The 26,247-nt window shown below is 45.7% G+C and overlaps 1 protein-coding gene across 1 annotated transcript; it reads right to left on the bottom strand.

Annotated features, from left to right (window-relative positions):
- Nucleotides 1-709: 709 nt before the first annotated feature.
- LOC136587471 (amine oxidase [copper-containing] 3-like) lies at nucleotides 710-14,187 on the bottom strand. Its single transcript, XM_066586048.1, has 4 exons — nucleotides 12,517-14,187; nucleotides 11,367-11,652; nucleotides 3,403-3,532; nucleotides 710-1,092 (listed from the first exon to the last, which is right to left on the bottom strand). Exons 1-4 carry the CDS (start codon nucleotides 14,105-14,107, stop codon nucleotides 808-810), a joined length of 2,292 nt encoding a protein of 763 aa, XP_066442145.1. The 5' UTR covers nucleotides 14,108-14,187; the 3' UTR covers nucleotides 710-807.
- Nucleotides 14,188-26,247: the final 12,060 nt, after the last annotated feature.

Genomic DNA, 26,247 nt, shown 5'->3' with positions numbered 1-26,247 from the left:
CAATAGAGCAAAATGTGATTGTTCTCAGCAAGAGAAACGACGTAATCTAGTAGATATGATACCTTTTAATGGCTAACAAAAATACATGATGTAATAATAGCGAGCTTTCGTACCAACGCAGGGTACTTCTTCCGGCTTAAATGGATTGGATCTGAAGAGGCATGGATATTTATACACACTTATAACATACATACTTATGACAAGGCACAGATATGGATGTGAGTGGTTCGCACTTAAAAGGAATTCTGCAAACCAGAAAACAAACTTTTTTTGTCTAGGCACTGATAGCGAAGTGAAAGTTTTATGGTCCCTAAATTACTGTTGGAGGGGGGGAAAAAGGTCAACAGGCTCGAATTGTTATAAGAGATACAGAAAAATGTTTGTGTATCTCTTATAACAATTCGAGCCTGTTGACCTTTTCCCCCCCCTCCAACAGTAATTTAGGGACCATAAAACTTTCACTTCGCTATCAGTGCCTAGACAAAAAAAGTTTGTTTTCTGGTTTGCAGAATTCCTTTTAAGTGCGAACCAATCACATCCATATCTGTGCCTTGTCATAAGTATGTATGTTATAAGTGTATATAAATATCCATGCCTCTTCAGATCCAATCCATTTAAGCCGGAAGAAGTACCCTGCGTTGGTACGAAAGCTCGCTATTATTACATCATGTATTTTTGTTAGCCATTAAAAGGTATCATATCTACTAGATTACGTCGTTTCTCTTGCTGATTATGAAACTGAACTTGTACAGAACTCTATATAATTAGGAGTCCTAGGGAATAACAGATATTACAGAAGACCTTTCATTATAAATTCACCAGACTTTTAAAGCCTTCATATGTGAAAGAAGGAATCTTGGGTGAGCAGGATGCAGTTTTGGATAAACAGGCAACTGGGTTCACTTCACAAGACCCATAGTCCTGATCACTCTGGAAATAAACTCCATCTGGTGAATGCACTGAAGGATCTACATCAAAGTAGTTGTATGGTCTTAGAAAAAATCCCACAGCATTGCCCGGAGTAGCTGTGTTTGGAAGGTCTTCAGAGTGTGGAATGTGAAGGAACCCAACTGTGATCCAGGCGACTAAATCCTAAGGGGAGAGAGACAAGACTTGGTTGGACTACAAATTTCATAGTGTTTACTGTCCATGTGAAGGCGGCCTTAAAGGGGTTCTGTCATTAGAAAAAAAAAACAATACTTACCTATTCTTCCCCAGGCAGTCTTCTTACCACATCTTTTCCTCCATGATCTTCTCTTGGCTCCTTTAGTCCCCCGGGTCATGTCACCTCCAGCCGGTCAGATCCTCCTCTTCTGATGACATTATGTACATTTGCAGCATTCTGCTTCCTGTAGGTCAATGCATGCTACGTCACTAGTGTCACTGCCTAGCGGGAAATGCTGAACCCTATGCCAAGCTATTGCTGCGACTGCACATGTGCGGTGTCTCGCGGCGATAGTATATGAACACTCGCGGTAAGACACTGCGTCCGACATAGGATTCGGCATTCCCTGCTAAGCAGTGAATGCTATGTCACTAGTGACATAGTATACATTGAACTTTAGGAATCAGAATGCCGAGAATGTATGGTACTATAGTGGCCCAGAGTTAACGGGGCCCCTTCATAAGTATGAATGCATTTGTCTTGTGCCTATGTGTTGTAAGTGTCTTCTATGTTGTATGAATATGATGTGTATTGCATAGCTGCAGCACTGAATGGGTTAACTGTCCGGTTTGTGAGATGTCTGGAAAATGTATCATGTCATGAGATCGATCGTGCTTGGTATATATGTTTCTGCAAGGTGTCTGCAAGTTAGTTGGAGTCTGAAGTCTGTTCTGTTCTTTACCCAGGAGATGCCAGTGTTATCCTTTAACCCTGAGAGAGAGGAGCCACCAAACAGCATAGAGTGCCTGTTTTTCCAAATGTAAATGTTGACCGGTAGAGAGCTGAAGAGAGTGGCCGGGAACAGAACCCCACAGATAACTAGAACTGTGGAATCATCTGTTATCCTGTGAATCCTCCCTGTCACACCACTTTGAGGTTTGCACCATTTTCCTGCTGGCCTGTGTGTACCACTGTAGGACTGTAAATAGTCATTCAAGTAAACGAGCACTGCCAAACGTTCCTGACTTTCTTACTTAAACGTTTCCCTGTGTGTGGACTACTTATTTCTGCCATCTGGATTCACCGCAGACAAAGGAACGGTGGCGTCACGAGTGAAAAGACTGTTAAGGTAAACTATATATTGGATTATCCCCGTGAAACTCCCCAGCGCTAACTTCGACGGGTCCCATGCTACCCCCAGGAGAGGAGATGGTAGAGCTCTGTGACAAGGCCTCAATCTACACCGCTATCTCCTCGGCTGTGGGCCCGCTTCTTGGACGCTGCACTAAATCACAGGAAGAAGATGATTCTGACGACTGGAGGAGACAGGACCTGCGAGACTGGAGGAGCCAGAAGATCGGGGAGGAGAAGATGCGGTAAGAAGACTGCCTGAGGAGGAGTAGGTAACTATTAATTTTTTTTTCAAATGACAAAACCCCTTTAAGGGTCTGATTAGAATGATCATTACATAGAGCTTCTTGATTTCTAACAAATACTTTACCTTTAATTGTTTCCTTGTATCATTTAGATTTTTATAGAATATTGACATGATGAACCGAACAAAGAAAACTCAACTGGCCATGATGCTCAATCTAAAGTGTTTAAAGGGCCACTCCAGCGAAAACATTTTTCCATTCCTGCACCCCTCACCTGATTGCCTGTTACACTCTGGAAGTCTTCTATGTATATTACAGTGACTTCCAGGCAGTGAATTCCCCTGTCTGATACTTATCAGCCACTTACTTGATGGTGAAATGTTTATTTTTCACATCAATACCATGATGTATCAGCACATCATTAGCTTATCCTTGCTGGGGCGACAATTTAATTATGATTACTTTCTATATTGCACAGCTTAAGCTACAGGTCCTTGATATACAGGCAGAAAAGATGAGCTTTGATCTCCTCTATTATAATTGTGTGACAGGAGCTGTGTCATCATCATCAGTAACTTTGATATGAGCGTATGTGTCCCCATCTATGGAGTTTATGTGGTAGGGTCCATGTAATAACATCACACATACTGAGAAATTGACTAGTAACTGAATACATAAACCCAAGTAGACTTGAGCTGGTCAGAATTGAGATTGCATGACCATCTGTGGAAGAGGAGACCAGGAGTTTCAGATGGAAAGGGATAACTAACCAAGGTAACACTAGCTCACTGATATATACTGGGGGAATAGCTACATAATGAATGAAAAATAATTCACGGGAGGGACCCTTTAATGTTCAGCAAACTATGGATTCACATGGTACAACATTCATGTTATTTACCCCAAGTTTATGTTCCTTACCTGGTTTTGTATATTCTCATTATTTATAAATTTGGAGAACGCCACAGTGGGAGTCCAAGGATCATTTTGATTGTAGATGGAACTACTTACAAATTCATCGTCCTTTCGTTTGGTCACTGCTAACTTGTACCTTAAAAATTATTAGATTGTTATTAGATAAGACATCATATAGTTAAATGGTCCCAAGGCCATGTAGTAGCTCATTTTTTTTATTTAATTGAACACAATGGAGTCACTTTCAGTGGTTTTTATGAATCTGGACTTTAATAAACAATGATGTACACCAAAGTCATGAGCATATGGAGCAATAAAATACAAAATTATTGTCAGGGCCTGTTAGGAACAGAAGACTGGAAGTCCCTAACAACCAACCCTCTCCACTGTCCCTACCTACTTGCCCCCCTGGGTTAAAACCCCAGGGCGACAACTGGGCGGGGGCCCTAGGACAAGGACAGGAGAGACCAATTAACCAGAGAGACAAAATGTACAAATAACAGCGGACTAGAGCGCCTAGTAACCAACAAAGAACAAACAAGGAACAGACTAAATCCAAGTCAGAGCAAACCGGGTCAGCAGACTAGAAGAGAAACCTGAGCAGGTGTCAACTGGAGAACAAGCAAACACTGGCAGGGACTGACAGTGTCTGTGGAGCTAAATACCAAAAGCCCCACCTAGGTCGGGGCGGGACTTGGTGACACACTGGCCGGCAATGCATATAGACTGGCCCTCCTCCGGCCGTGCCCCCTAATAGGGGAACTCCGAGCCCGGCCGCAGAGGGCCCGCCCAGCAGCGCCGCGAACCCCACGCCAGACCCCAGACTGGACGCCAACCCTACCAGGCGACCCCAGGGCAACACCGCAACGGCCCCCGATGTCCCCGGGCACATCGCCACGGCCGCTCCGCACGCCCCCTCCGGCAAACGCAAGTCTCCTCCTAACAATTATACCTGATTTAATATGGTTTAAGAAGTACTCCTGGGAATCCCCCCTCATTTGTATAATACAGCAATGTAAATAGTAGTGTCAGCATTTTTTTTTTACTGTGTGCTCTTCTGTTGAATTCTCCCCTCTGATCCAAACTAACATTACACCACATATCCCCCCGCCCCCCTCTTACTAACTGAATCCTATTGCATCTGCCGTGTGGAGCAGAAGTCAGCCTCTTTCTGCTTTCCTATGAAAACCTTGATGTGGCTCTCATAGAAATGTATAGAGAGGCAGATAACCAGTTAATGCAGCAGAAACAGTAAAATTCAGGTAGTCACAGGAATAACGGAAACATGGCTTGATGATAAGTGCGATTGGGCGGTGAACTTAAAGGGTAACAATCTCTTCAGAAGGGATTGTGGAAACCAAAATGGGGGAGGGGTATGTCTGTATGTTAAATCCTACTGAGACTGTGAGAAGATATAGGTGTAGGACATTAACATGTAGAATCTCTGTGGGTAAAAATGCAGAGAGGGAAAATTAATAAAATACTGATAAGGGTTTTCTATAGGCCACCAAAAATAACAGAAAAAAATGAAAACTTATTACTAAGACAAATAGAAGAGGTGTCAAACTACAATGAAGTAATTATTATGGGGGACTTTAATTATCTGAATATAATATGGGAAAACAAAACCTGTAAATCCCACAAGGGGGATAAGTTCTTGAGAGCAATTAAAGATAACTACCTTACCTATCTTGTACGGGAACCAACTAGAGGGAGGGCCACTCTGGACGTATTATTAATGAACAAACCGGACAGAATCATGTGGGTGCAGGTGGAGGGACACTTGGGAAATAAGGACTACAATATAATTAATTTCCAGCTGTCATTTAGTAGGAAGCCTAATCGGGCAGCGACAAAAAAACTAAACTTAAGTAAAGCAAAATTTGATCAGCTCAGAATTACTCTTGGCAACATGGGACAATGTCCTCAAAAATAACAGTACAGGCGACAAATGGGAGAAGTTTAAAAACATCCTAATTACCTCATGTGAGCAGTTCATAGCCTTTAAAAATAAAAGAACTACAAGTAGAAGGAAACCAATGTGGCTCAACAAGACTGTAAGGGGAGCAATAAGCAAAAAAAAGAGAATGTTTAAATTATTAAAACAAGAAGGCAGTGAAGAAGCGCTAAAAACATACAGGGAAAAAAACTAATTATGTAAGGCAAAGACAAAAACTGCCAAGGAGAAGGCAGAGAGACTGATTGCCATAGAGAGCAAAAATAACCCTAAACTATTTTTAATTTATATGAATGGTTAAAGGATTTGCACTAAAAGCACTGGCCCTTTAACAAATAATGCAGGAGAAACCATAGAAGATGATGGGGGGAAGGAAAATCTATTAAATTGTTTTTTCTGAAGTATATTCACAAAGGAAAAAGAAATGTTACATGAGATGCAAGAGGATAAAATGAACCCCCCATTAAATATCAGCTGCCTCAGGCCTTAGTCAGACGGGCGATTTTTCGCGCGATTTGCGCATGCGCATGCGTCCGGCGATTTTATAAAACCATTGCTTTGCAATGGTATCGGACACATGAGCGCTTTTTATGCGCTCGTCCGATAAATTATAGAACAAAAAATCGCAGATCGCACCTATCTGCGATCTGCGATTCCTGTTCTCTTCTCTATATGCGCTCAATGGGGCCGGCGGCAGCAGCGCCGACCCCATTGAGAACATATAGAAGACAAATCATTCTTCTCTGCCACAGCTGTAACAGCTGTGACAGAGAAGAACGATGTTTGCCCATTGAATTTAATGGAGCGGCAATACAGCCGCTCCATTGAAAGCAATGGGCTGCCGGCGTGCGCGGGGTGAATTGTCGGGAAGGGGTTAAATATATAAACCCTTCCCTGCAATTCATTCTAAAATGTGTTAAAATAAAAAAAAATTGTATACTCACCTTTCCGCTGCAGCCGGAGTCCAGCCGCGGCCGCTGTCAGTTCTCCTGAACTGCTTCTTGGCACTATTCAGCCGGCGGGGCTTTAAAATCCCCGCCTGCTGAATGATCTGCCTCTGATTGGTCACAGCCCTGACCAATCAGAGGCTGAAAACACTCACACACCCATTCATGAATGGGTGAGTGACTGCTGCCTCTCAGCGCTGAGCCAATCAGGGGCAGGTCTGACTCACATCCATTCATGAATTCATGAATAGGTGTGAGTGAGGCATGCCTCTGATTGGCTCAGCGCTGAGCCAATCAGGGGGCAGGTCTGACTCACACCTCCTTCACACCCACTGCAGGACGGCCACGCGGAGCTCCGGCTGCCGGGAGAAGGTGAGTATACAATTTTTTTTTATTTTAACACATTTTAGGATGCATTGCAGGGAAGGGCTTATATATTTAAGCCCTTACCGACAATTCATCCCGGGCTCGCCCGCAGCGCATTGCTTTAAATGGAGACGGCTCTATTGCCGTCTCCATTGAATGCAATGCGCTGGACAGCTCCAGCCCGTTTCTAATGAAACGCGGCTAGGAGCAGATTTTCGGGCGATTTGCGGGCGACTTGCGCGCACCGGTCACGCGATTTGCGGATGCGCATCCGTCATGTGATCCGCAAATCGCGCGAAAAATCGCCCGTCTGACTAAGGCCTAACACAGAAGGAAGTGCACAGTCGGCTAAAAAAGGTTCAAATCGACAAACTGCCAGCTCCAAATGGAACCCAAGGGGTTTCTGAGTGATGCCATCCTGGAATATTTTTAAGGAAAACAAAGGTATAACTCCTCATCAGCATGGGTTCATGAGGGGTCGATCATGTCAGACCAATCTGATCAGCTTCTACAATGAAGTAAGTTCTATGCTGGACTTGGGAGAATCTATTGATCTTGTATATCTGGATTTTTCTAAAGCATTTGACACTGTGCCACATAATGCTCATAAGTTAACATATAAAATGAGACAGCTCAGTCGGGGCAAAAACATATGTAGCTGGGTAAAAAACTGTCTCGGTGATAGAAAGCAGAGGGTGGTAATTAATGGTTTGGAATCTGATTGGGCCATCATTACTAGTGGGGTGCCACAGGGTTCAGTATTAGGCCCCATTCTATTCAATATATTTATCAATGAGCTGATAGAGGGGCTGCACAGTAAAATATTGATATTTGCAAATGATATGAAATTATACAACATAGTTAACACAATGGAGGACAATGTACTGCTGCGAATGGACCTAGATAAAATGGGGGCTTGGGTAGTGAAATGGCAAATGAAGTACAATATTGATAAATGTAAGGTTATGCACATGGGCAGGAGAAACGGATGTCACCAATATACACTAAATGGGGTACTGCTAGGGAAAAGTGAGATGGAAAAAGACCTGGGAATACTAGTGTTAGGGTTGAGCTGGCTGGGATCTGTTGTACCACATAGGTTTCTAGCAGCACAGCCCCACAGGTGTGGAATGATTGAGCTGGCTGGGTGTGGTGTTCTCCTGCTAGCCAATCACCACTGGTCTGGTTGCAGTTAAATATCCTCCCTGTGCAAGAGGTAGCTGGTTTCTCTTCACTCTAGGGTTTGTTGGTTTTGCATGCTTGTACATGTGTTCTGTGGATAGTGCGAACAGCGGCTAGTTCAATGTTTGTGCAGGTGGCCAGACATGTTTTGTGTATATGGTGTGAACAGTGTCATGTTCTGTATGTCTGTGCAGGTGGCTAGATATGAGGAGTGAACTGTCCTGTTCTATGGGGTTGTGTGTCTGGCATGCTAACCCTGCTGTGTGATTTGTGTTCTGTGTGCCAGTCTGTTCTGGTTCCGTGTATTAACCCTTGAGGGATAGTCAGGATCAAGATTCCCGCATGGGACTGCCTTTACCGAGGCGATTGTCTTGCTTATTAGATAGGGTCCTGCCATTCTCCCTGCAGCTTGGGGTCAGTTGTCTTGCTAATGTAGAGACCCACAAGACAATGAGGAGCCTTGATTGCTGCTTGTGGGCTTAAGTATTTTGGCCAATATGCGAACCAATACCTCATACTTTTATAGCTATAGCATCTGCTTATGTGTACAGGTATGCATGGCGAGTGCGTGTCAGCAGTCGGTTTCTGTATGTGTCCTGGTCACGTTCGTGTCGGCCCGGTGTTTGTTTGCGCACACGAACATAACATCATGCACCCCTTTTTTAACTGGGGGGGGGGGGGGCATTATGTTGGACTATGTTGTATGGTATGTTGTATGCATTATGTTGTATGTGTTATGTTGGTATGTTGGACTATGTTGTAATGTGGTATGTAGCAATATAGTATGTTGGTATGCATTATGTTGGACTATGTTGTATGTTTTTATGCATTACGTTGGTATGTTGGACTATGTTGTATGCGTTATGTTGGTATGCATTATGTTGTGTGCATTGTGTTGGACTATGTTGTAGTATGGTATGTAGCAATGCATTGTGTTGGTATGTATTTGTTTCTGGTGGTGCTCAGAATGTGGTGTCTGTGCATGCGGTGGTTGGTGCGAGCTCCCCCGTATTCCCTGAAGATGGTTTGCTGCGGATTTCTGCTGGCACCCCTGATGCTGCTCCTACATTGAAAGGTCTGTTTTGTGCATTATCTTGGATGAAAAGTTCCACATCCTACAGGGAGTGTGCATCAATAGCTCTGTTGGTGAATTCCCCCAACATTTCAAGTTGGGATATTGAGAGTGCTTTCTACGGTGTCACTTTAAGAGAGAACTAGACATCTTTAGAGCACTATGACATTACAGGTTATAGACATTAAATAGCCAGAAGGGTTGTTGATTCGGGGATCTTCTGACTGCCAAACTTGAAGTCAGGAAGTAACCTTTCACGGAAGAGTGTTGATCCAGAGATTATTCTGACTGCCATTAAGGAGTTGGGAAGAAATGTTTTGGGCTTCTACCTCATTGGGTGTTTTTTGTCTTCCTCTGGATGAACATGGGAAGGTATGGGGTGTGGGGTGGAAGCAGGCTGACAGGGATGGATATTTGTCTTTTCTAAGGCTAACACACTATGATACAATGCAGAGTACCACAATTTATAACATCATTCTGCATCAGATTGGAGAATTCAGCAATAGAGCGCTTGGTAAGAGAAATACTAGTACTACATAATTCTTTGGAGTGCTTCTTTATAGAATAGTTGTATCAGTATTATATTTGTGCCCACCAGGATTATCATTGAGATTTTGTAATACATCAAATACATCACAAAGCCTTAAAGGGGTATTCCAAAGATTGACTTTTGTCATCTATCCATAGAACAGGAGACAAAACGTCTGGTGGTGGTTTCACCACTAAGATCCTCACCAATCCAAAAATGAGGGTCCTGTGTCCCCCTCTCCTCGCTCCAGGCTCACTGCACCCCTTGCAGTGAGGAGTAAACTGGGTAGGCTGGCGGTTGAGCATCCACAGTGCGCTCCATTCATCTTCATTGGGACTGCAAGGTATAGCTGGGCACTTGTACTCGGCTATAGCCATCAATTTTATTAAAATCAATTGGAATGGCACTGTGCATGCTTGGCCACTGCTCCATTCAAAGGGACATGGGACCCTAGTTCTTAAGATTGGCGGGGGACTGTGGACAAACATGCATCACTTCTCCTATGGGTATGGCTATGTCATAAAAGTAAATCTTGGGAATACCCCTTTAATATGACAGGCTAAAAACAATTTTAAAGGGTTTGTCTCATTAGAAAACTAAGGACATAACGCTGGTAACTGATTGAAGTTAAACTGCAGTGAATACTGCTAATGGTTAGAGCCAAGTGACAGCATTGCAAAGAAAGCATCATTCCGCTTAGTCTCTTGAATGGTGCTGCATGGACCAACCTGGACTATAATAGCAATCTTCTAATATGGTGTTATTGTAAAGTTGCATCCACACGACTGGGTCAGATTCCGCATGCAGGATCCTGCAGCGGAATCAAGCCGGTGCCCGGCCTGTGACCTCTGCGTACCTGTCCAAATGGTTTTCGTATGTGCTGCGGATGCGCAGGCCGGCGCACATGCGCAGTACAGATGTGACCACGCCGTTGCTAGGGGATGACACAGATTCCATAGCCTTTCTGCAATGATGATTGCGGAAGGGCCGCGGGGTGAATGGCTTCCATTGACTGCAATGGAAGCTGTCCGCATGGAATGTGGCTCAAAATAGAGCATGCTGCGATTTTCCTCCCGTGAGCGGTAAATCACAATTGATTTTCGCTATGGCCAGTATTTGCTGCAGTATCCGGAGGTGAACGCCGGCTCCAGATTCTGTAATGCAAATCCGTTGTGTGTGCATTGGGCTTAAGACTCAATCCAACTGTAAGGTCGCATGCACACGACTGGGTCGGATTCCGCATGCAGGATCTTGCAGCGGAATTAACCTGGTGCCCGGCCTGTGACTGCTGCATACCTGTCCGGATGGTTTTCATCTGTGCTGCGGAGGTACCAGCTGGCGTGCCTACACAGTATAGATGTGACCGCGGCATCACTAGGCGATGACGCAGATTCCGCGGCCTTTCCGCAATGATGATTGTGGAAGGGCTGTGGGACGGATGGCTTACATTGACTTCAATGGGAGCCATCCCCACGGAATCCGGCACAAAATATAGCATGCTGTGATTTTCCTCCCTTGAGCGGAAAATTGCAATTGATTTCCACTCGTGGGCACGGAAACCCGCTTTCACATTACATGCTATGGCCAGTATTTGCTGCGGAATTCGGAGGTGGACGCCCGCCCGGGTTTCCGCAATGCAAATCTGGCTATGTGCATTGGTCCTAAGAGTGTTTGAAACTACAGCTCTGCAGAGGGTATTTCAAAATGCCTATGGTTTTCTTCAGCAGCCTGGGAATAGTATCCAGGTAGCCAGATTCTTATTCATGCAGCTAATCTTTATAAAAGTCGAATATTAGGCAATTGCTATTTGGACAAAACCAAAGTAACTTAACAGTAGAATTGACCTACAGCTGCTACATTTATTATATTATTTGCTATGAGATTCCCATCAATGGAACAAAACTTAGTTTTTCTTACCTGGCCCAACCCATTGCTTTCTGAACTGGACTTTCCTCTGGCAAAAAGTCTCCAGCAAAGCTGGCAATCTGGACCCTGTAAGAACGAGGATGACCCCATTTGTTGGTGGTGTTGCTTGAGAAGTGGATATAACGAGGCGTCATGGTGTGCAGCTCAAATGCTGCTTGGTTCTCTGTCTCCAGTACGCTTCGTACCACCTTTGGCCGTTGTATCTTGACCTCCGGTTGCCATGGTATGTTTAATGGATTAAACTTCATATCCTGAGTCATAATTGAATTATCAAGTCCTAATAAAACAAATTAATTAATATGTTATCCTAAAATGTTGCGCAAATGAACACTTACTTCCAGGTTACTAGCAGAACAGCTGATTGCTGACGGTTCCCCTATTTGACCGGCTTCTTTTTTTAGGATCCCGGTTTTGTCAAAAGTGGACAATTCTATTAATTAGTACATCACTGAATCTTTCTAATCTAACTACCTGTGGCCAGTTTAAACTCTTGTTGACAGTATTTATGAACTAATCCATTACCTTATCAAAGGGGTTTTACAATTTGGAAAACTGTGTTATATTGCCTGTTTTGGAATTCTATTCAGGAGCCTCATCTGTTGGCCAGAATGGGCGAAAGTTACAAATACTATTTCTTGCTTTGGATGACCGGTCCACAGTTGATTTCTGGGGTCCCAGCAGGAGGACATTGGGTGATCTATTATCATCAAGCTACAATTCTAAAGAAGGATTGTCCAACATTGAGAATTCCCTTAATCACATATGTAAATATATAGATTCTTGTGCACCAACATGCCATGCTACATAAAACTATTTATACTACTAATATCTCTATGGTATCAGTATTACATGTATACTCTTAAAGGGCATTTTTTTATTGATGACTGATCCTCAGAATAGGTCATCAATAGTTGATTAGTTGGGGTCCATTGCTACATGGTATGGAGTGTAAGCATATCACTCTGAGCCCTGTGTAGTGGCTGGCACTGGTAATTGCAGCTAGCAGATCTTTCGCAGTCCCAAGCGCTAAACCTCAGCCCATCAACTACTGATGACCTGTCCAGAGTATAGGTCATCAATAAAAATAGCCTGGAAAATATATTTAATACATATAATTTGACTCTTGATAAATATGCCTTACCTCCAACATCCAAATCCACTTTGTAATTGATAAAATGGGTGTGAAGTGTTCCCAATGTATGTTCGCCAACTCTCGACCCATACTCTTTACCATCAGCATAGTAGAATGAAGAGCTGATATACCCTGTGGCATGTATCTTGGCTTCAATGACTCCATTTTGATAGAAGATGAAATCCCAAACATAGTCATAATTAATGAGAGTTGAAACAGCTCGAACAATCAAAACAGTACTGGCGAGTCCTCCATAATACATGGAGTGCATATTGGAATAGTGGCGCCGAAGGGGAACACCCAAGTTTTGCTCAAAGATGCAAATAGAATTCTTAGTTGTGTCAGGGGTTTCAGATTCCATTAGAAAATGAGTATCAACATAAGTGGCGAGATAAGGACAATCAACACCCCTCACTAATTCGAATGAGAATCTTCCAATGCCAAAGCTACCATCTAAGTATCTGGTGATCATCCCTCCAGGTGCATTAGATCCATAGAGTGCAATTGCCTCTTGAGTACTAATTTCATAGGCAATACGTTCATTGTTGAATCGAATATCAAAAAGTCGCAGACCGGAGTTTGGGTTCATACCATATGTAAAGCTCCATGATTGGAAAGTAACCTGGTTCTTATGAACTGTGTACCGATTACCAACTGGGTTGAATTGCAGTGGTGCTCCAGGCTGAGGAGTGACTTTTGGTTGCATAGAGCCAATATCATTTTCTGGTCCAACGTTTTGGATTTCTATTACTTCAACTTTTCCTGCATTAAATTGCTTCTCCAAATCAGCCATATTCATGAAGTAAGCACCATTGTAGAAGGCTTTTGTTATCTTCCACTTTGAGACATCCAGACTTTTGTGGTCCAGAAGTACCTCCAGTCCAACTGGATGGACAGCGAAACAACTTTCTTTCACTTTGACAAATAAGACAAACCAGGTGCTTCTGTCTCCAGATTTGAAACCTCTTGGGACTGTGGTAAGAGCAGCAAAATTGGATCCATCATACCCAAGGGCTTTTAAAAAGTGTGGTGCTGTAGAAAATTCCTTTTCATATACGAACTCATAAGCATCGGCATACTCTTTATCAATCACAGGCCGGCGATAGTAAGGAAGTTTTTCTTTGTATTTTTCCAATGTGATGTCACGACTGTATGATGGATTGGGGAGAGGACCTACCACATATTCTGTAATGTTAGGTTCCTCTTGATCTCCAAAGAAGACAACAGCAAGAGCCTCCCGTTTAGGTTTTTCTCCATCTCGATCTAAGTAATCTAGAGCTTGTTGCTTTGTGGGGTATTTAACATCAACATAGTAAATACAATTGTCTGTAGGCTTTGCATCAGTTGCTAGGACAAATGTCTTGCCAAGGTTTTTTTTCAGGTAGTCAACAGTTGCAGAGAGCTCTTCTGGTGTCAGATCGGAAAATACTGAGCCTTTGTCACTTTTCTGTTCTGCCACATTGGATTTCAGATTTCCATGCTGCGGTTGAGAAGAACAACTTTCTGTAGACTTTCCTGCTCCCGATAGCAAAACAGAAACCAGTGCCAAGATAGTTACCAATGCCACAGCCAGGAGAATGAGCACAGCCTTCAGGTTCATGATAGCGATGAAAGAAAATGTGCTAAGAAGAAAGCAAGAAGCCCTTCAAACACACAGAATAAATTTTCTAAAATACAAAACTGTTGTGTAACTTATGACAATGGGGGAGGAGAATTCTGAAAATAACAGAAAACCATACTGAAGTTGGCTTAGTTCCCAGTTTCAAGAGGATAACATGGATGCTTTTAATTGAAAGCATTCTTGGAAACTATTCTAGCGAAAGAAGTAAAACTGTTTTTTTCCTGAAGTCTGAGAAGATCTGCATGGCATTCAGTCATAGAACTCTCTAGTAAATGTAAATGTTACTATACTTTGAGAATGGGAACCTTATGTTCGAACTGAAACCTTACCAACTATAATGATATATCCATGACATTTCAGCAGTGCAGCGGAGAGCGTGATCACACAAATGGTGTATCAGTGGAAAACCTTGAGACAAAGGCCTTGTAACACTGACTGATGATCAAGCATGGACATTTGCCTAAATATTCGTTTACCCATACATAGGGTCATGTAAATAAATTCCCAATTAGCTGATGAATGAGCAAACTCTAGTTTTTTGGCTAATTGTGTAGTGGCCCAGAACACCATCCTGGTCCCCTCCATAAATGTCATACATGTTTGTCTTATGTTGATGCACTGTACAAAGCTTGTCCTGTCATATCAAGTGTGTGTGTTGCAAAGCTTTGGCGCTTGAGAGGTTAACTCTAATAAAATCATTGCCTGCATATAAATGTAACAGTCTGTTATGTGATGTGGTGTGAGTGAAGGTATAAATAGGAATGATTGAGAGTGGGAAGAGGGTCTTCTATCTTGCCTTCAGAGAGAGTGCTAACACAGAGCCACATGGAAGCGCCTTCAGCTTCCTTGTGATGAAGATGGAGGAGAAGGAGAGATATCCCGTAGTGACTGAAGTCTAGATGTGAGTGGAGTGAGTCCCAAAACCCATAAGAGAGAGCATTCATAAGTAATTCTGTATAAAGAAATTCATCGTAAAGGTACTAATTCAACTTACAAGTCTTTCTTGTGCGGCCGTCTAAAGTTAGAATCACCGTGCAAAAGTACATTACAAGTCACACCCACGCTATTCCCATGCGGGGTGTCAGAGCTAATCCTTTAAGTAAATAATTACTGCCAGAGTGTCTGTGGAGTGATCCCTACTCCTCTTCCTCCTCTGGAGTGCTCCCAGTCCAGGAGCGGTACCTGACAGATAACAAGGACTGTAGGACCGGTGTCATCCTGTGCATCCTCTCTGATCTCTGAGCTCTGTTTTACTGTCTTTGTGAAGAATTGTACCTGCATTACTGTGAATAATTGTTTGCCAAAGTTTATCAAGAAAAGTTATACCGGGCACTAACCATTCCTGGGGACCTGAGGTACTATACACAAGTGTTTGTGATTATTCTCCGCCGTGTAGCATACCGGTGTGTGGGAACAGTAGCGTCATGTGTGATAACTATTACCCCCATCATCCCGTTTATTGTCATGCCCTATCCTAGGGGTGTCGAAGCTGGCCTGCAATCCTGCTCTAGCCTTAGCTGCGAGTCCTCTCTCAGGGAAGAGAGTTTTAACCTTCCCAGCTCTCCACGTTGGTCAAGTGTACTGCGTAGCCCTCTCGGGTGTTTCAATTGCATTTGTTTATGTTCCATTGTTTTTGGCAGCAAACCTCTCTGTGTAAACAACTGAGGTGCTACTGACCATGATACTGTAGCGGGGCTGAAAAATTGTATTAATGACTGTTTGTCCCCCAAACAGCTGGCATTGGCCTCTGCAAAGTCATTTCAAAGAATCTTGATCTTCTTGATCAGTGCTCATCTAATGGTTGCTATCAGTTCATGGAAAAAGGTGCTTAAGGTGACTTTAACAGGAAACGACTATTGGTCAAAAATTGCTCAAACAAGCTATTTTGAGCAATTGTTGTCCCATGTAAACATGGAACCCAACAGGGTGCAGAGCAAGAAACCCCTCATTTGTTGCTAGTTGCTTTGTTTCAGTTCACTGAAATGATGTAACTAGTGAGCCACTCTCGCTCAGTGTAAACAGGGGGATATTCCTGGCATGCTGCACCTCTATTTACTGAATGACTATCGTTCTTGTGTAAAAGCACAGAAGCGTTCATCCCTGGGATGATAGTTATCGTTCCGTGTAAAAGAGCCCTTACCCTACGTAAAAGGGAAGAAAGAACAAAAAGGCGTACAGTAGGAAGGAACTGTTGTATCTTGTCTCCACTGGAAGAATGGGAGGAGAGATGGGTTGGGAGTCCTCAGCTGCAGGATACGCCTAGGTGATGGGCCAGAAGTGGTGATTGGCTGGCGCACACACACCTCCCCACATGTTCTGCCCATTCTTCTTAGCCAGGTCACACATGTGGCAGCCAGACTCCCGGCTCTCAGCATTCATGTCCCCCCTGGCAACACAGCAGCAGCAGGTGGCTTTGCTGTAATGGTGATCGCTGAGGTCCCTGCTGCTGTGGGTTGTGGAGACAGTGACAGAAGAGGCCAGATTATTCAGCCGCTGCTGAGAGCCCCAGACACACATAGGGAAGCGGACTCCCCCTTCAGCTACCGCATCCACCTGTGACATTGCCCTGGCAGCTGAACCTCTTGCCTATCTATCTGTCTTCTAGTTGGCGGGGACAAGCTGCGGAGCCGGTGGGGAGAAACTGCGGTGAGCAGCGCTACAGCAGGGAGAACAGTGTCAGCAGTGGCACCATGGAGGGACAGACTGCGGTGGCCTGCTGGATGACAGCGGGATCGGTAGCGGAGCAGAGCTGCCACGTGCCACCGGAGTGGGGAGGAGAGTAACAGTCTTGCCGGCAGCAGCACCCGCAGGAAGAGCGAGAGTTTGGAGAAGAGGTTGGGAGCTGAGGGGGGGGGGGGGGGGTGTTATCATGGCGGTAACAAGGCGTTACCTGTGACAGGGCAGGTCTCTTTGTGGTGGAGGCAAGATACAGCAGTACCCCATTTGCCTAAGTCAAAGGTTCACAGGTCCAGGTCCTTTCCCATTGACTTTTCAACTTACAGTAGTGTTCAAAAAATAGCAGTGAATTTGCAAAAGCAAATAAGGTGCAAAATCATTATAATTTTTATTTCCAGAAATACAAATGCTCTGGAGATACTACACTCTAAATTCCAAATGAAAACATAATAAAATGTATCCAGTTTGCATTAATCCTTCACAGAAAGTAAAGAAAATTATTTTTTGGCTGTTCAAAAAATTTGCAGTACAGGAATTTTTCTATAAAAATGTAAAAATGTGATGTTTACACTGTAAAAATGTTTAATATTTCACTTTACTTTGAATTACTGAACTTTTAGTGGTATAACTGCTATTTCTGAGAACTGCTTGATACCTGTATTGCATGGAGTCTACCAACATCTGACACCTCTGAGCAGGTATTCCAGTCCAGGAAGATTGGACTACATTCCACAGTTCTTCAGCGTTTTTTGGTTTTGCCTCATGAACTGCATTTTTTATGTCACCCCACAAATTCTCCGTGGGACTGAGGTTGGGAACAGGTCTAGCCACTCCATTACCTCAATCCTGTTTGTCTGTAAGCACGATGTTGTTAGTTTACTGGTGTGTTTTGGGTCATTGTCGTATTGAAACACCCATTTCAAGGGCATTTCTTCTTCACTATAGGGCAACATGATATCCTCAAGTATTTTGATATATTCAAACTGATCCATGATCCCTCGTATGCAATAAATAGACCCAAAACCATGGTATGCAATAACATGATTTTTGCACTACCATGCTTTACTGTCTTCACAGTGTACTGTGGCTTCAATTCAGTGCTCGGGGGTCGTCTGACATAATGTCAGCGGCCACTAGACCTAAAAAGAACAATTGTGCTATCATCAGTGCACAAAATGTTGCGCCATTTCTCTACGGGCCACTCAATGTGTTCCTTTGAATTTTAACCTATTCAGGACATGTCTTTTTTTCAACCCCTGGACTTTGCAGGGAGTTCTTGCTGGTAATTTGGCTTCACTAAATCGTCTTCTGATTGTAGCAGTACTCACTAATAAGTTCAGATCTTCTTTGATCTTTCTGGAGGTGATCATTGGCTGAGTCTTTGCCATTTTTTTGATCCATTCGAACAGTAGTTCCCCACTTACGTCCATGTCTTTTAGGTTTGGGTTGCCCCTTTAAGGCATTTGAGATCATTTTAGCTGAGCTGCCTCTAATTTGCTGCACTTCTCTATATCATTTCCCATATCCAATCAACTTGCTAGTCAAAGTTTATCCTTCATCAGGATTAGTGGAACAACTCTTTTTTTTTTTACCAGTATTTTAGAAGGAAATGCACTATAACCAACATGTGCCACCCTCCTCAGAGCCAAAACGAACACCTATTATTCCACAGAATTTGTCTCCTCACTGCTAATATATTGAAAATTCATGATTCAATTACTCAGACTGAGCGGCACATCCTAATTGCCGGGTCTGTTTCTTTCTATTACTCTACTATGCCTACTAGAGATGAGCGAACGTACTTGTCCGAGCTTGATACTCGTTCGAGTATTAGCGTGTTCGAGATGCTCGTTACTCGTAACGAGCACCACGCGATGTTCGGGTTACTTTCACTTTCATCTCTGAGACGTTAGCACGCTTTTCTGGCCAATTGAAAGACAGGGAAGGCATTACAACTTCCCCCTGCGATGTTCAAGCCCTATACCACCCCCCTGCAGTGAGTGGCTGGCGAGATCAGGTGTCACCTGAGTATAAAAATCGGCCCCTCCGGCGGCTCGCCTCAGATGCGTTGTGACATAGCTGAGGGACAGTGCTGTTGGTGCCGGAGCTGCTATAGGGAGATTGTTAGGAGTTAGTGTAGGCTTCAAGAACCCCAACGGTCCTTCTTAGGGCCACATCTAACCGTGTGCAGTACTGTGGAGGCTGCTTTTTGCAGTGTTGCACATTTTTTTTTTTTTTTGGTATATCGGCCGTGCAGAGCATTGCGCCCTGCAGTAATACTCCAGGGACAGAATTGTGTAGGCAGGGCCAGAAGACATATATTATTGACTGAATATACGCAGTGGTCCTTTTCAAAAAAATATTGGGCAAAAAATCTATTTGGCCTGCCTGTCACTGTGCTCAGTGTTCTGGGTCCGTGTGTTCTGGGTGTAGTACTTCCACAAAATCATACGCAGGCAGCTAAGTGTTACAGCAGGCGTGCGCCAAATTATTTCCTGGCTCAGAAATCACCGCTCTGTTGCAGTTAATAACAGTGCGACACTCTTTAGTTCTGTCACACACTCCAGGGCCAGAAGACATATATTATTGATTGAATATACGCAGTTGGCCTTTTCAAAAAAATATTGGGCAAAAAATCTATTTGGCCTGCCTGTCACTGTGCTCAGTGTTCTGGGTCTGTGTGTGCTGGGTGTAGTAGTTCTACAAATAAATACGCAGGCAGCTAAGTGTTACAGCAGGCGTGCGTCAAATTATTTCCTGGCGTTCCGTAAACGAAGTCAGCCTCCAACCACAGGCCAATAAGCGGCACATTTAATTACAGCGTTCTGTTTCTGCACTACTGCTAATACATCATGCTGAGGGGTAGGGGTAGGCCTATAGGACGTGGATGCGGGCGAGGACGCGGAGGCCCAAGTCAGGGTGTGGGCACAGGCCGAGCCAGTGCGGTGGCCAGGGGTAGAGGCAGGGCCAGACCGAACAATCCACCAACTGGTTCCCAAAGCGCCCCCTCGCGCCATGCCACCCTGCAGAGGTCAAGGTGCTCTACGGTGTGGCAGTTTTTCACAGAGACGCCTGACGACCGACGAACAGTGGTGTGCAACCTTTGTCGTGCCAAGATCAGCTGGGGAGGCACCACCACCAGCATGCGCAGGCATATGATGGCCAAGCACCCCACAAGGTGGGACGATGCCCGTTCACCGCCTCCGGTTTGCACCACTGCCTCTCCCCCTGTGCCCCAACCTGCCACTGAGATCCAACCCCCCTCTGAGGACAAAGGCACTACCGTCTCCTGGCCTGCACCCACACCCTCACCTCCGCTGTCCTCGGCCCCATCCAGCAATGTCTCTCAGCGTAGCGTTCAGACGTCGCTAGCGCCACTGTTTGAGCGCAAGCGCAAGTATGACGCCACGCACCCGCACGCTCAAGCGTTAAACGTGCACATAGCCAAATTGATCAGCCTGGAGATGCTGCCGTATAGGCTTGTGGAAACGGAGGCTTTCAAAAGCATGATGGCGGCGGCGGCCCCGCGCTACTCGGTTCCCAGTCGGCACTACTTTTCCCGATGTGCCGTCCCAGGCCTGCACGACCACGTCTCCCGCAACATTGTACGCGCACTCACCAACGCGGTTACTGCCAAGGTCCACTTAACAACAGACACGTGGACAAGCAGAGGCGGGCAGGGCCACTATATCTCCCTGACGGCACATTGGGTGAATTTAGTGGAGGCTGGGACAGAGTCAGAGCCTGGGACCGCTCACGTCCTACCCACCCCCAGAATTGCGTGCCCCAGCTCGGTGGTGGTATCTGCGGGGGTGTATGCTTCCTCCACTAAACCACCCTCCTCCTCCTCCTACGCAACCTCTGTCTCGCAATCAAGATGTGTCAGCAGCAGCAGCACGTCGCCAGCAGTCGGTGGCAGCACAGCGGTGGGCAAGCGTCAGCAGGCCGTGCTGAAACTACTCAGCTTAGGAGAGAAGAGGCATACGGCCCACGAACTGCTGCAGGGTCTGACAGAGCAGATGGTGGCGGCTCTGCAGCTCGGCAGCCTCACGCACGTGCCATGCCTGGCCCATGTCTTTAATTTGGTGGTTCAGCGCTTTATGAAAAGCTACCCCCACTTGTCGTACCTGCTCGTAAAGGTGCACCAGCTCTGCGCACATTTCCGCAAATCCCATACGCACGCTGCCACCCTGCGGACACTGCAACACTGCTGTGCGACGTGCCCACACAGTGGAACTCTACGCTCCACATGTTGGCCAGGCTCTATGAGCAGCGTAGAGCTATAGTGGAATACCAACTCCAACATGGGCGGCGCAGTGGGAGTCAGCCTCCTCAATTATTTACAGAAGAGTGGGCCTGGTTGGCAGCCATCTGCCAGGTCCTTGGAAACTTTGAGGAGTCTACCCAGATGGTGAGCGGGGATGCTGCAATCATTAGCGTCACCATTCCTCTGCTATGCCTCTTGAGAAGTTCCCTGCAAAGCATTAAGGCAGACGCTTTGGAATCAGAAACGGAGGCGGGGGAAGACAGTATGTCGCTGGATAGTCAGAGCAACCTCATGTCTATATCTCAGCGCGTTGAGGAGGAGGGGGAGGAGCATGAGGAGGAGGGGGAAGAGACAGCTTGGCCCACTGCTGAGGGGACAGATGCTGCTTGGCTGTCATCCTTTTAGCGTGTATGGCCAGAGGAGGAGGAGGAGGAGCCTGAAAGTGATCTTCCTAGTGAGGACAGCCATGTGTTGCGTACAGGTACCCTGGCACACATGGCTGACTTCATGTTAGGATGCCTTTCTCGTGACCCTCGCGTTACACGCATTCTGGCCACTACGGATTACTGGGTGTACACACTGCTCGACCCACGGTATAAGGAGAGCCTTTCCACTCTCATTCCCGAAGAGGAAAGGGGTTCGAGAATGATGCTATACCACAGGGCGCTGGTGGACAAACTGATGGTAAACTTCCCATCCGACAGCGCTAGTGGCCGAAGGCGCATTTCTGCGGCCCAGGTAGCAGGGGAGGCGCAGAGATCAGGCAGCATGTACAGCGCAGGCAGGGGAACACTCTCTAAGGCCTTTGACAGCTTTATGGCTCCCCAGCAAGACTGTGTCACCGGTCCCCAGTCAAGGCTGAATCGGCGGGAGCACTGTAAAAGGATGGTGAGGGAGTACGTAGCCGATCGCACGACCGTCCTCGGTGACGCCTCTGCCCCCTACAACTACTGGGTCTTGAAGCTGGACACGTGGCCTGAACTCGCGCTGTATGCCCTGGAGGTGCTTGCTTGTCCTGCGGCTAGCGTCTTGTCAGAGAGTGTGTTTAGTGTGGCTGGGGGAATCATCACGGATAAGCGTACCCACCTGTCAACCGACAGTGCCGACAGGCTTACACTCATCAAGATGAACAAAGCCTGGATTTCCCCAGACTTCTCTTCTCCACCAGCGGACAGCAGCGATACCTAAACAATACGTAGGCTGCACCCGCGGATGGAAGCATCGTTCTCTATCACCATCCAAAATGGGGACCTTTTTGCTTCATCAATCTGTGTATAATATTCATCCTCCTCCTCCTGGTCCTCCTCCTGAAACCTCACGTAATCACGCCGAACGGGCAATTTTTCTTAGGCCCACAAGGCTCAGTCATATAATTTTTGTAAACAATTTTTATACGTTTCAATGCTCATTAAAGCGTTGAAACTTTCCAATTTTTATTTTAACTGGGCTGCCTCCAGGCCTAGTTACCAATTAAGCCACATAAACCAAAGCGATTAATGGGTTTCACCTGCCCTCTCGGTTGGGCATGGGCAATTTTTCTCAGGTACATTAGTACTGTTGGTACACCAATTTTTGTGGGCCCTCGCCTACAGTGTAATCCAATTAATTTTTTGCCCACCTGCATTACAGCTGACGTAACATCAGCTGTGATGGGCAATGCAATGGGATATTTTTATGTACCGCCGGTGGCTTCCTGGCACCCACCCATGCTGTGGGTCCACAGGGAGTTGTAAATGCATCTGTGTCCACTTCTAAAGAACCCCAGTCTGACTGGGGCATGCAGTGTGGGCCGAAGCCCACCTGCATTAAACATGACATTACTACCTCAGCTGTGATGGGCAATGCAATGGGATACATTTATGTACAGCCGGTGGGTTCCAGGGAGCCACCCATGCTGTGGGTGCACACGGAATTCCCATTGCGGAGTTGTACCTGCCTGTGACTATTTATAAAAAACCGCGGTCTGACTGGGGCATGCAGACACCTTGACAGAATGAATAGTGTGTGGCACATAGGTTCCCCATTGCTATGCCCACGTGTGCAGCTCCAGATGGAGGTGGCACAGGATTGGATTTCTCATTGCTTCTGTACAGCATTGTGGGCTATCGCCCCACCCCTTTTAAAGAGGGTCGCTGCCTAGCCGTGCCAACCCTCTGCAGTGTGTGCCTGCTTTTCCTGTGGCAGACGCACTTATAAATAGACATGAGGGTGGTGTGGCATGAGGGCAGCTGAAGGCTGGGCAGGGACAGTTTGGTGTGCGCTGTGGACACTGGGTCGTGGGGGGGGGGATTTGGCAGCATGTAACCCAGGAGAAGTGGCAGCGGAGTGTCATGCAGGCAGTGATTGTGCTTTGTTGGAGGTAGTGTGGTGCTTAGCTAAGGTATACATTGCTAATGAGGGCTTTTCAGAAGTAAAAGTTTTTGGGAGGGGGGGGCACTCTTGCCGCTATTGTGGCTTAATAGTGGGACCTGTGAACTTGAGATGCAGCCCAACATGTAGCCCCTCGCCTGCCCTATCCGTTGCTGTGTCGTTCCCATCACTTTCTTGAATTGCCCCGATTTTCACAAATGAAAACCTTAGCGAGCATCGGCGATATACAAAAATGCTCGAGTCGCCCATTGACTTCAATGGGGTTCGTTACTCGAAACGAACCCTCGAGCATCGCGAAAATTTCGTCTCGAGTAATGAGCACCCGAACATTTTGGTGCTCGCTCATCTCTAATGCCTACAAATAAATGACTTATGTAGAAATAGCACTTCTGCCACAAACAGTAATTCGTTAGGATAATGATGGACTGCTAAGTTTTTGAACACTACTGTAAGTTGGCCATACACATAAGAGAAAAACTTAGGAAAATCTTAGGGTTTGTTCACATCAGTGTCGAAGGTTCCGTTTGAAACTTCTGTCGCTAATTCAGCTACAAAAACAAGATGAAATAGCGCAGGAAGCTGTGTTATTTCATCTTGTAAACTCCAGCAAAATAGCAGACTGCTAGCCAGAAGACAAATGGACCCCCTTTATAGTCAATGGGGGTCTGTTCAGGGGTTATTTGTTCCACCAGAGGGTGCCGTTTTCCTGCTCCCTAAACGGAGCAGAAAATCAGAAACCCCTACGGTTGATCCTCTACTGAGCCCTTATATGTATGGGAACAAGGAAAAAAGAGCAATTCAGCAATTTTTCTTACGGCGTTCCCAATGCAGTATAAATTACATGTTGACGTTTTATTCTGCAGGTTGATACAATTGCAGGAAATACCAAATGTATCGTTTTTTTGCATGTTTTCCTACTTTTGTACAGTGAGACCAATAAAAAATAATAATTTGTTTTGGCGTTGCCATATTTTGAGAATCACATGTGTTTTTTCTGTTGCTGACGCTGTGTGGGGGCTTGTTTTTTGCAGAAACAGCTGTGGTTTTCATTTGTAGCTTTTTGGGATAAATACAACATTTTGTTCACTTTTTATTCCAGTTTTTTGGAGGGGAGATGAATAGAGATGAGCGAGCATACTCGTCTGAGCTTGATACTCGTTCGAGTATTAGGGTGTTTTAGATGCTCGTTACTAGAGGCGAGCACCACGCGATGTTCGAGATACTTTCATTTTCTTCCCTGAGAAATTTGCGCGCTTTTCTGGCCAATAGAAAGACAGGGAAGGCATTACAACTTCCCCCTGCGACGTTCAAGCCCTATACCACCCCCCTGTAGTGAGTGGCTGGCGAGATTAGGTGTCACCCGAGTTTATAAATCGGCCCGCCCGCGGCTCGCCACAGATGCATTCTGACATAGTTCAGGGAAAGTGTTGTTGGTGCCGGAGCTGCTATAGGGAGAGCGTTAGGAGTGATTTTAGGCTTCAAGAACCCCAACGGTCCTTCTTAGGCCATAGAAATCGCAGATCGCACATATGTGCGATCTGCAATTCCTGTTCTCTTCTCTATATGCGCTCAATGGGGCCGGCGGCAGCAGCGCCGACCCCATTGAGAACATATAGAAGACAAATCATTCTTCTCTGCCACAGCTGTAACAGCTGTGGCAGAGAAGAACGATGTTTGCCCATTGAATTCAATGGAGCCAGCAATACAGCAGGTTCCACTGAAAGCAATGGGCTGCCGGCGATCGCTGGATGAATTGTCAGGAAGGGCTTAAATATAGAAGCCCTTCCCTGCAATTCATCCAGAAATGTGTTACAATAAAAATATATACCGTATATACCGGCGTATAAGGCGACGGGGCGTATAAGACGACCCCCTAACTGTCACCTTATACGCCGAGAATACAGCGGAGCAAAGAATAAAAATCATTACTCACTTCCCCCGGCGGTCTGCGGCGCTGCTGCAGGATGTCGCTCCCTCCTGGTCCCTGGCAGAGCATTGCTTTCTGGACGCAGGGCTTGAAATCCCCGCCTCCAGAAAGCTACTGTGATTAGCTAACACACGCCATCAGCCAATCACAGCCTTTCAATGACATCATTGTCATTGGCTGTGATTGGCTGAAGGCACGTGTGTTTTCTGGAGGCGGGGATTTCAAGCCCTGCGTCCAGAAAGCAATGCTCTACCGGGGACCAGGAGGGAGCGACAGCCTGCAGCAGCGCCGCAGAACGCCGGGGGAAGTGAGTAATGATTTTTATTCTTTGCTCCGCTGTATTCCCGTCTTATACGCCCCGTCGCCTTATACACCGGTATATACGGTATATATTTTTATTATTACACATTTCTGGATGAATTGCAGGGAAGGGCTTCTATATTTAAGCCCTTCCCAACAATTCATCCCGCGCACGCCAGCAGCCCATTGCTTTCAGTGGAACCTGCTGTATTGCCGGCTCCATTGAATTCAATGGGCAAACATCGTTCTTCTCTGCCACAGCTGTTAGAGCTGTGGCAGAGGAGAACGATCTTTATGCTGACAGTGGGGGGGGGGGGCACTCTTGCCACTATTGTGGCTTAATACTGGGACCTGTGAACTTGAGATGCAGCCCAACATGTAGCCCCTCGCCTGCCCTATCCGTTGCTGTGTCGTTCCCATCACTTTCTTGAATTGCCCCGATTTTCACAAATGAAAACCTTAGCGAGCATCGGCGAAATACAAAAATGCTCCGGTCGCCCATTGACTTCAATGGGGTTCGTTACTCGAAATGAACCCTCGAGCATCGCGAAAATTTCGTCCCGAGTAACGAGCACCCGA

Source organism: Eleutherodactylus coqui, chromosome 13 (assembly GCF_035609145.1).
Source record: "Eleutherodactylus coqui strain aEleCoq1 chromosome 13, aEleCoq1.hap1, whole genome shotgun sequence".
NCBI classification, from domain to species: domain Eukaryota; kingdom Metazoa; phylum Chordata; class Amphibia; order Anura; family Eleutherodactylidae; genus Eleutherodactylus; species Eleutherodactylus coqui.
This window is presented reverse-complemented; position numbering and strand designations above follow the sequence as displayed.